At 42.4% G+C, this 12250-nt stretch overlaps 1 protein-coding gene across 1 annotated transcript in view; it reads right to left on the bottom strand.

Moving 5' to 3' along the window:
- Positions 1-12250, bottom strand: part of ptprfa (protein tyrosine phosphatase receptor type Fa) — a 196385-nt gene that overhangs the window by 134468 nt on the left and 49667 nt on the right. The window contains exon 2 of the mRNA XM_080017516.1: positions 10219-10399. Within this exon, the coding sequence (XP_079873642.1) occupies positions 10219-10312 (94 nt within the window). The 5' untranslated portion in view covers positions 10313-10399. The remainder of the gene's footprint in view (positions 1-10218; positions 10400-12250) is intronic.

Raw genomic sequence — 12250 nt, 5'->3', positions numbered from 1 at the left:
TTAAGGACAGCAGGTTGATATTTAGTTTTATAACTTATATCGTGGAGGAGAGTTTTAAAGAGTTGTGGGTGTGTTCTGTTCAGTTGTGAAATGGTTAAAGATTTCTGGAGTTTACTTTCAGATCTGCGCTCCAGCTTGTGTTCAGGGTTCAGGGTTCATCCTCGGCGCCAATTTGAGTGTACATCTGTGACCATTGAATGAACTCTGGCCCCCGGGGACGAAATAATGTTTTCTTCTGCGGACGAAAACCGAAAATAATGCCATTCACAAGGATAATCACACGTGAAGTAAAAAAAATAAAAGAATAAAAAGATCGAAATAAAAGCCAAACACTACGGGAGGAGTGTACCACTACTTACTTATTCAACACCACCGAGCACATACAGACACAAAAATGTAATCAATTTTAGCTGTGAAAAAGCCAATAGCGTTTGCCGCCCATTAGGCCATTAATGCACCTCGGATGGTAATATAAACGCGGAAAAGTCAATTCTGTTTGTCAATAAACAGAGACGCTTCCAATGAGGAAATGGACACAATCCCTGCATGTTCAACACATTGACATGTTCAGCACACATAGGATTTAAATCTCCCAGTTTAGTTTATCTTTGTTGTTATTATAAAAGGTACATTTGAAATGTTAAAACACATACAAATACACCCGAAAATGTATCCAAAAAACAACTCTTCCAATGTCTTAATTATTACATTTGAAAACTCTACATGGACCTTTAGAAAAATGAGAATGTTTCTTGAAATATGGACTGCATTTCGTTCAAGACATTCTGTTACGGGGCAGACTCTTAAAGCATACACACAAGTTAGTATTACCAAAATGACGTACATAAAGAGTAGATACAGCCAGTCGATTCAAAGAGTATAAGAGGAGTTGAAGCCAGTTTCGGTCGAAACTTGCCATTCTCGCTGCTAAAGTTTGCTGCCAGATCTTCTGGTCATCGTTTTGAGCCTGTCCCGTGCCATTTGGTTTTAAGGTCCAACCTGGTTATACTTTATTCAATGCAGATCAATACCAGAGACAACATACTTTACCCACATTATAAACCCTATTCAATTCAATGGGAAAACAGACAGTTTGAAAATGAAATTATTTTTATAGTTCCACAATTTTAAAGGCATGATTCTGGCAAAAATAATTTGCAATTGATTTTCTATGGGGAAAAACAGCAACTGAAACATATCGAGTGGATTTGTTCGATATTGCAAGCATTTGGTCATGTGAAAGCAAATCTTGTTGGCATCAATAAAAGCGGCCCTTTATGCAGCCCTGGTATCACCTTCTACCCATTCTCATTAGTTTGTGATTTAGCCCCCTGCGATGATGTGGTGTGTGCACGTTCTAAAAGATACTGTAAGCGACGCAAAGCACTTTGTAATAAAATAGTTGAAATTAGTTTCTCAAATCACAAGAGATGTCTATCATACCAGTCCCAAAATGATAATATCACTCCCAATGTCCACCGTAAACCAAAATATGGTTGGGTGACTTTCGATGGAATTTCTACCTCACAAATCACAGACATGTGATGGCTGAACTCACAATTATTACAAATCACTGGACATCCCCAGGTTAAAGTCATCCAGTGCAAATAGGGCCCCAAAGCTGTGCAGATGCTGGTCCCCCTTTTTTTTTTTTTGCAGAAAAGCCTGTTTAGAATCAGGGACCAAGATACTTGTAATTCTCCAGCCATCCCAGACCCGGACCATCGGTGGCTATGGCTCTGCGGGGTGCAGATCAAGCTCTGAAGTCAATGCTCATGTCCCTTGTTTTGTTCAACTGTGGGTATGATTTGTCCCAGCAGGAGATTAACTTTGCTGAAACGCGACCGTGACCAGACTAGGCATCGTCTAGCAGACTCTGACTAATTATGATTCCGTTTCCATATTTGCTCATATGTTGGTGTGCAGCCGGGGCAAAAGAACATGTCCCTGAGGTGGCACCGGTGGATGTACAGCGTGAGTCAAATACAAACCGCTTCATTCTCGTTTTTGAGTAGGATTTGTCAGGAAATCAATAATCCAGGGCCGCAAGACCGTGACTCATTTTTGAAGTATTTACAGTCTTTTGGCTTAGATATGGGTGTTGAATTATGTGGAAAGCTGATAAAAGTCAATCAACACTCTCGATACTTGAATAGAAAATAAAGCAGAGTAATTGCAGCGTTTGCAGCTCTCGTATTCGCCCATATTCTTCTGAATTGTATTTGCGAGCTGCATGGGGCTAGCAGTGGTGGCCCCGGCATGAATTCCACTGCAGCACAAACTTTGTGTGCCGTATCGGATTGTGTTCTGCTGGATTTGGCTGGAGCACAGCTAGTTAGCGGTCTTTGTATCGTCCTGTTCGCGTCATACAAATACAGTATTCACTCAGGCACTGCGTAGTAAAGATATAGGCAGCTAACGAGTCGTCAAATACTGTAGGCTATACAATTGTAGGCTTCAGAAATACGATTGACTTCCGATTGAATAGGTCTTTTGAGCAAATTCAAAATAGTTTTTATATCTATTTTTATTGTATCCACCCATTGGGTGCCACTGCGTACTCAACTTCATTTTCCGCGATGATGGTCAGTTCTCCAACAGAGACACTGAATCTGATATCATCCCAGACTTGGAGAACATTTCAAACAGCGGATTTCAACCTGAATGTGACGATGAAACGGAATATTTTCGAGAACCGCCGGAGGAGATCGACGATACGCCTGTTATCGTTATACCGGAAGAAGTTGATGACGTGATGAAGTCCGTTGAGGTTGGTGATTTAAAATTGAATGAAATAAAATTTAAAACAATATAATAATTCTACTTTAATAAAACATGTATATTCTTGCTGTGAAATAAAAGCTTTTTTAAAAACAAAACTAGTTGGGTGTTGTTGAGGCTGTTCAACGTTACCTCAAAACACAAGAACAGAGCAGTGATTGGCCCATTCAGCATTATGTTAATTCCCCATGTGGCTTTGGCTCCCCATTTGCATTCTGGGAGGTGGCTGAATGAAGCCTCCGAAACTTTCGAAGGTGATTATCTCAGAAACACAGTTTGCCACACCCTTGTCATTAACAAGTCATAGCTTTAAAAATATTTGCTTGATTTGCACAAGTGACACCTTGTTTGGAAGCTCTGATTCACCACTTTCAAATGATGGGAAAAAGTCGAAAGCCGCCAAATGACCCTAAAGTATGCGGGGGGTCACATATTTTATGCACACAAAAGAAGTTTAAAGGAAGACATATAAATACACAAGTTCACTCGCTTGCAGGCATGAGCACACAAGCATTATTCACATGCAGGCAATGTGCACACTGTGGGAACTGGTAATAGCATAATAACTATGTATAATGTTGTCAAATATTGTGATAAAAACGGGTGATTTATTAACCTCTCAATTATTTAATACCAAAAAAATTTGAGTCCCCTTTAATCAAATGTTTGGGGAGTTATAAGCTAAATTGAACATGCAAAAACATAAACCCCCAGATCATACACTTGATAATTTAACTTAAATATATGAATCAAAAGTTATTTTGATTGACCTTCAAGTAAGTTTTTCACTGCGTATATTTAACTATAACTTGATTGCACTGTATTCAGTCATGGAGTGCTGGATGGGGCATGCATAAAGAAGCATTGTTAAGTTGAAAACAATGCCTCTATTAAAACAGCGCCCTTTGTAATAACGTTCTGTACTCCATTTTGTTTATAAATCATTGATGCATTTGAATGTGAAATGTAAATGATATGAATGTCAGAACCTTAGACTACAGTCAACTCCCCGGATATGGTCTTGGTCTGGTCTCGTTAGGTGCAAACTCATTTCCCAAGAAGCCTGACAGGACGCCGCCTAAGTGAACTGATTTCTCTCGATGAGTAAGTGACTTTGATTTAACATTTTCTTTTAATTCCACCCCTCTGTGTCCAGCAAAGTAGACAACACAACAATGGAGCAGCATTTACTCCAATCACCATTTGCAGGGCTGGGTCTCTGTTTTCACACACGCTGACAGGATTACCAACTTTTGCTGCACTGCAGCAAGCAGCTAATCCTCTGGACTAGGCCTGCTGGAGTCCACTGTAGGGCGTAATTCTGCCTTATATACAGGCTAATGTGTCCAGATGTCGAGATGGTCTGAGGGCGGCAAGTGGGAATAGCTGAGTCACCGGCCTGTCCAGATAGTTATTGACAGAACAGCGAGGGCACAACCTTTTCTCCCCTACTTAGCTTTAGGACAATGCATTGTCCCCATCAGGAGCAAGGCAATTGCCTCCGGCACTCGCCCCTCAGCCCCCCGCCCCCTACGTGAAGGTGAGACACACCGGCAAGCCTAGGGGCTAACCGGACTGGATTTATAGCCCCGGCGTACTGTACAACACATTAACCATTAAAAAGCTCCACCCCAGAGCCATAGTGTAAGAGAGGTAAAAGCAAAAGTCAAACACTTTTGGGTTCATTGCCTAGCTCAAGGGCACATCAAGAGCAACGTTGGGCATTTATTGAATAAAGATAAGGAATGACGAAAAACAGTCAGGCAGCATGCGATCATTTATGCAAGATTCATAAGACTTCGATTCAAAGTGAATGGATCTGCAAGGAAAAAGAGAAAAATGCACAGAAATGAGATATAGGCTGTACAGGGTTTCCTACAGCAATCAAACATCAGGACTTTGATCGACATGCTGCAATGACCCGGGGGGGGGGGGGGGGGGGGAATGTAGCCCTGTCAAAAAAGTGGCATGTTCTAGTAAATCAATCAATTAACTCTCGATTAGAACAAGGCTAAAACTCAATATGTGCCCCCCCAATCTGTGTGACTTTGACACATTTAATAGATGCTTGGCATGTATTTGTAATTTGGATCTAGATTTAAAAAAAAGTGTATTATTGCTGTTTGTGAGGAAAGATTGAGGCTTCAACTCCCAAGTTTGTCCTCCAACATGCAGAGCTTCTGTTAAACCCCCCCCCCCCCACACACACACACTCCATCTTTGCACCTTTTCCTTCCACCACCTCTTCCACAAGTAAAAGACATTTCTCCAATGCAAGCTTCAAGTCCTTCCCAACCTGAAATCTGCTATATTTCCTATTTAATTAAGTCCCTGACAGCAGCAGCGTACTCCTGCACCGCAGACCGCCCTCGGAGGGGCTTGATCTGTGCGGCAGCCTTGACGAAATAACACTCAGCAGCATAAGGGAGGGAGGACTGATGGGAACGGGGAAGCAAAACACAGAGAGAGGGAATACGTCCCTAATATGGGACACTTGATTCCATGGAGCCGGGCTGATTAATATGGAAGCAGCGCCGGGGAACCCTAATGAAAGTAATACTTCTTCGGTGCAAATGCCATCGCCGAGAAGGCGCCTGGCTCAACAGAGAACATTTGCGATATGTCCACTTCACCTCCGCAATAAAACCGGCTTCCGTTTTTAAATACCAACACCCAGCCCGACCGTCTCATTCATTTGGGATTCGATTCACAGAGCCGAACTTTGAAGGTTATGTTTGTTCTGGTGCACTTGTGCGGTTTACAACCAACATGATTGTCTCACTTTCAGGCAATGCCCACATCTGGGCTCAGCTATAATAAGAGGAAGGAATAAAATGGAATAAAATAAAATGTGGGATCAAATTTATTTGGTTTTCATTTAATATCTTGTGGCATTTCCTGTCACCTTGACTTGGAAGAGGCAATGCATCGGAGGTAAAGAGCCGCCCGCCCCAACATTTGTTCCATCTTTCAACTATGGCAACCGCTGATCTCCCATTCAAAAATGACCTCACGACAGAGCGTTCCCGCTCTTACCGAAATGTCAGGAGCCATAGCAGCGCAGCCAGTTGCTAATAAGTCCACTAAGTGTGTGAGTGAGTTGTCAGGACATAAACAGCCTGTTTTCCCCCATGTGCACCATTCAACTGTCAAAAGCAAAATCCGCAAAACCCAAATATATTGGCTAAAGAATGTGTTTTTTTATCCAATATGATGACATTTTAATGTGTGAAAAACACAGTTTGGTGAATAAAAATACCAAGTTGTTATTTTTATTTTTTTTGCTCTATCCACTACGACTGCTATTTCTTAAATCGGTGATTATCAACTGGTGGTTCCCGATACAAAACTGGGGCACACCATTATCCATTGTTAGGCAAATCGCAAAAGCTGAAATCAAACAAATCTCATCAGAGGGTCTCTTGGCGCACTCAACCTTTCCACATCAAAGTTGAAAAACACTGGGGAGTAATGCACTATTCATTATGTGGAATAAGTTTGAATGGTTCAAACCTTCAATTGTGTTTGGAGAACCTTTGATCGTACTTGGCCAGCAGATAAATCATGTGTTAGCAAAGGGAACGTTTACATCACAGCAATAACAAAGCACAAATTATGATAATATCGGCAGAAAGAGTGACCCGTCTCCAAAAAGAGTCAAAGCTTTCCATCGCGAGAAATAGCAACTACTGCAGTAGTCATATGCCACATATGAAACAATAGTTTGCAAAATGAACAGCGGAGACGTCGTCTCCATCCAAATATGTTTGTTTGTTTGACGAACGACAAGAAAACCCGAGAGCGTCGCGCTGCAGAACCCGTCCTTATTCGTTTTCCGTCTGAAAATGACGGCGTCTACATCAAGGCCGTTCTCTCCTCTCTGCACAAACGACCGGAGGTTCCTGCGTTTATTACGGGATCTTCTATTTTCAGATGACAATAATAATAATAATAATAATAATAACACCGCCGACGTCCCTGAGGCGCCGACTCTCACAATCATCCAACTCCAGAAAAGTAGAAAAGGTTACGTCATCCTGAAAAAAGTTCGTGTGTAACCTGGCTCGGAATGAACCCGTTTCAACTTATTCCGGCGGCCGGGTAATTCACTGTGCATGCGAGCAAGCGGCGTTTTGGGGAAATAAATTCACAAAAAGTGTAAGGACTTCCCATGTGAAACACTCTGTCCTTAAATACGACGCAGACGGCCTCGTTCCAGTTATTCCATCGGCGGAACGGATAAATAGTTTTAAAACTTCCCCGTGGCAACATTTTGTGAAGGCGCTGGTTATTATTTTGAGAGAGTTTTTGTTTGCCGCGCCCACCATAATTTATTTACGGCCATTTGACGGATTAGCTGTATTTCATTTGGATTATGCAGAAGCGCTCATCCTGCGCTGGAAAGTGAATAACAACTGCGTTACAAAATGCTACGGCTGTTTCAATATTTGCGACATACTGCATAAATACAATGTCTGATAAAAGGTGATTTTGTAATGAAGGTTATCCGGCACTGAAAGGCTTCAAAACGTTATACCTCACACACACCACACACATTGCTGGTTCCTGTTTCTCACACTACAAATTTACAATGAACGGAGCATTTTTCCCCAACAGCCCCAGATAATTACCAGTAGTCAAGCAGTTTGCTGACCCGGCACCCTCAAGAATTTCACGTTGCTTTCTGGGGAAATTACAGTGGGAAGTATCATATTGTCCCTCACAGCCGTGGATCCGCCCAACACACAACCATAGAACTAACCAATGCTATCCATCTTTAGCCTAATTGGTTCTTCAATTGCTTTCCCCCTGCAAAGAAAGGGTCAGAAATAAGTGAGGGATAACATCCGGCCAGCGGGTCATTATCGGAAAATAACCCCTCACTCTGAAGGGTTATTACACGGTAACTTATTAAATTGAATAATACATTGAGACTGAATATTGATTTGAAACTGTTCTATAACTAGTGTGTCCAGTTTTATAGCTAGCATGCGTACACTCGGCGACTTCAAAGTTTTGGCTTCTTAGCTCGCGCTGAGAAAAATAGTCCACAACAACATAGCTAAGACTCCAACGACCGAGCAAACTATTTGCTCTACGAAATGAAATCTTGCCCCTGACTAAACTGTTTACCGTTATTAATGTGAAATTGGATATATCCGCATTCAAGTCTCTTCAAGTCTTCCATTGTAGCGCCTATGTAGCGTCACCGTTAGCTTTTGCATGAGCATGTAGGCAGAATATCCGAGGCACATTTCACTGTATCATCCTCATCCCAGCACTTTAGGCATACTATTTTAGCATACTGTGGTTTCGGACATACTGAACGCTAATTTGGCGTACAAAGGAATCTGATAATGAACAATAACGGTAACTCAATGAAGCATCAGGACGCAACGCGCCGTTAATACCCAGGGCTCTCAGGTTTGCTCGTTTTGGCGTCGTTTGCCTCTTTTTGTCAGGTTTTATCGCCTCCCGTACCTCCCGTTCTTTTTCCCGGAAGCGCTCATCTCTCAAGGCGCCGACACCTAGATGTCTTTGGGGGTTCTCTCGATGCGCAGCTGTGCATGATTCCCGGAAAAACAATCAAACTCCACTTTCCTAATGTCCCTACGCAGCATTTACGGGGGCATAATGTCTTGGCCACCGGTTCCAAAATATGATGTTGATTACACATAGCCTCGCACCAACACAGCATCATTGGATTAGCCACCTTCTGGCCTGTGGGTTTTGGCTAATTTGTTTTCCTCCAAACCCAGACATGACCCTCATCTATCTGAATCGATATACATAACGAGAGATGACATTTCACATTATTTGTATTTCTACACAAACAGGACAGCGCATTTAAAAAAAAAAAAAGTAAATTACAGCGGGATTCGGATCACACGATAATGCTGCTACAAAATGCTGTCACAATAATATACTTGTGTGCGGGTTGTCGAAGCTTCTTCTTTCAATGTGATGTGATACAGTGTGTGTGTGTGTGTGTGTGTGTGTGTGTGTGTGTGTGTGTGATACGTTGTATATTGCCAAACTGTTCTCGTTTCTTGTTTACTTCTTAGTTTCATTTTGGGTTTGTTTTTTTTGTATTACCGCTAGATTGATTGTATCTTCCCATCAATTTATTGTTCTTTATTTATTTGTTTGGGGATTTTTTTTTTCTACTTAATTTTTAAGGTTTATTGTATAGTGCCAATGTTTCAGCTAATTATTGGGTTAATTGCATATTTGTCATTATTATTATTACTTCATTACTATTGCCTTTATTGCATATTGCTTATCTATCTATCTACCTATCTACCTATCTATCAATCTATCAGTCTGTCTGCCTGCCTGTCTGTCCATCCATCTAAAAAGCATGTGTAATAGTCTGTTTTCACTGTCACATACAGTTATGAGTATCTCCGCGTGATAAATGCAAAATACATTTGATTCGTCCACTATAGCTATAGATGGGAAGTTCCTTACTGAGACATTTTCCTCATACACCTTTGCCAATGCAGGCAAAATGGAGGGTTTTTGTGTAGCTACCATGGAGCTTCTGACATTCACATTTAACGATGCACAATGAAGGGTCGTTTGAGTTTGAGAGATGGGAGGCCCGAGAGCTTGGTGCAAAACATTGAGGAAATAAAGTTCTAACGGCTGCTGGATTTTGTGGTTCAAGTCATGGACGCTGGATTGAAACATGTAGTAGGGAGGCACGCTAGAGGGGGGGGGGGGGGGTCACAGGATTGTGTCCCCATCACACACGATGCTTGCTTCGTTGCATAAGGAAACGGAGTAAAATCAAATAACCAACATTTAAAATAAAAACACACTGTTTTGGCGCACCGATCACTGCTGTGGGGCTTTAGATCGGGGGCTATTTATAAAACATCGTCAATGTTCAATTACCATAACAGCTGAAAGTGGAGGGACAAAAAATGTGGGTGTCCCCACTATTCCGGTGCCCCTGGTTACAGTATCATCTTTGTCAGCGTTCAAGCGCAAACTAATTGTCACTGCTTTATAATTATTTTTTTTTTCCACTAACAACATTGGAATTAAATTTTATATTACACTATTTGAAGATAACGGTGTTGACAGTGTTGGGAAAATAACACCGGAGCTGACCCTGAGACCGCATGCCACCAGACACCACAATAAGCCTTTTGTCAATCCATTTTTTTGCACAATGCCCTCTCCATGTGTTGTTTTCAACTATATTTAAAACACTTTTCTGCCAAACACGAGCACTACGTTCAGTTTACAGTATAACGGGTAAAACAACATTCAATCTCTTGGTTAACAAAAGGCTCAAAATCTGCCTTTGTCAAATGGTGGAAACTGAATGTACCGTATCTGGAGGAATGCAAACAAGTAGATAAACGGGACCAGGGATTAAATGCTTTCATACATCAGTGCGAGACCGCATTTGGGGGAAGTACTTACTTTCCGCGCTGGACAGCAGCACCAGCCTGGCCAGCAGCACAATAAGAGCAGTCCCCACCACAGGGGCCGGCATCTGTCTGCGACTGGGCTCCATGATGCTGTGGCTTTCGGTGCTCCCTCTGCTGGTCCAGACTCTGCAGCAGACCGACTATGTGCTCTTCACACATTCAGGGAGAGGCACCTGCACGAGTCAGCACAGGAGGAGAAGCGTTAAAAGAAGCAGCTACAGGATGAGATTGAACTTGATGGTAAAAACTTGGCACAGACATATCTGAGGTTTCCAAATTTCCCTTTACAGAAAAAATAATTGTATTTCAATCTACATTACATTATGACATTTAGCGGAGGCTAAATAAAGACATAAAGACATTTTGTCATAGTATCAAAGCACTGTATATAACAGACAGAGGCAGCCAAACCTTCTCTAGGAATACGTAGCATTAGTGGAGTTAGAGAAATATTATTTTTTGATCAGTGCAAATGTGTGCACAAGGGCAGCGGATAAACCGTGCGATTTGCAATGTCCAAATGGGATCGACTGGCTCGAACAGATGTCCCCGGTGTTTGCCCGCACAAATCCGCACAAGAGCCCGACATTAACTAACAATGCGGCTGAATGGGTCTCCACAACAATCCCATAGAGATGGATGCAGAGAATTAACCATTTAAAATGCAAAGCGCCATCTACTGGTATCATTTCACGTCCATAAACCCGTGAGGATCCCGCCTAAAGCTTCAAAACTCTCAAAAATCTTGTCCGTCAATGCGGGGTCCTGCAATCTGCGCCGCTTAGAAAAACCGACGGGCTTTCCGCCTTTCCCACAGAAAGCCATCTTTTCTCAGGGTTTGTCTCCCAACCACACCAGATTTTAACTGTTGGGGGAAATCACTTGCGACTCTAGTGCTCCCCATTCGTTTTGTGGTTACTGATGAAAACAGGGGTGGACTGGTAATCTGCATTACAGGCATTTTTCCGCTGGGCCGGCAAATATTGGGGCAAATATTAAAAAGAAAAAAAGTTGTCCAACGGCTGGCCCATAAAGCAGGGACAGGGGCCCATTGGTTCATTTTCTATACTGACACTGGGCTGGCCCAATCACATCTCTTACTTGGCCCCACCCCTCCCCCTCTGTCCTCTGTTTGTCGTGTCAGCTGCCGTGGTTCAGAGCGCTGCAGCTCCACAGCTCCGGGCCAAAAATGCCAGGGCCAATTTTTTGTCCCAGTCCAGCCTTGACTGAAAACCGTGCACCCTGAAGAAAAGCGGGGCCTGCCAACGCTTCACAATTCCCCCCGTTCGACTTCCCCCATCACCACCCCGACCCCATGCCGTCGGGGCCTCAATGCCAAGGCACGGCACGATGAGTCCGAGCGCTGAAAAGACACTCCGACCGCTCCCTGGCGCCTTTTCCCTGGATTACCTCCATTCTGCAAATACAACAGGGAGGAATGTGTTGCCGTCTACGCAAATAAACACACACCCGCACAGAGAGACACCGGCAAACTTGAACCTGGATGTATTGAAGCTAAAAAATAAACCATCTAAACCACCCACAGAGCTCCACCAGATTGACCACATTATGTGACAGTTAACATCGGAATGATAAGGCACTTCGGAAAATGACCTGTCCAATGTTACTGAAACTATTAAGCAAAAATTGCCTCATGATTTTTCGAGAAACTCGATGTGTTATTCCTTCTGGTGGATATAGATTTTTTCTCTTCCCCAATATAAATATATATAGCAATATTTGTTTTCGAATGCAGGTTTTTCTCTTGCAACGATTGGAAATATTAGATTGATTTGGCGGCTTTGATTTGACATTTTTACCTCATAGAGGTTGAGATTGTTGTTCGGTGTTTGAGATTATATTAAAATTCATTGACTCTTGTCACTGTGAGCAAATATTCAATCAACGGGACCGTCCAGAGCTACAGCTTTATCTACCGTAGGCATTCATCTGCAATCATCTAAAAGTCTACATCTATCTATATCTCAAATAATGACATCCGTGTCCAAGATTCTGAAGATATT

This window comes from Zeus faber, assembly GCF_960531495.2.
Source record: "Zeus faber genome assembly, chromosome: 1".
Classification (NCBI taxonomy): domain Eukaryota; kingdom Metazoa; phylum Chordata; class Actinopteri; order Zeiformes; family Zeidae; genus Zeus; species Zeus faber.
Note: the sequence above shows the minus strand (reverse complement) of the source record. Positions and strands in the feature narration are given on the sequence as shown.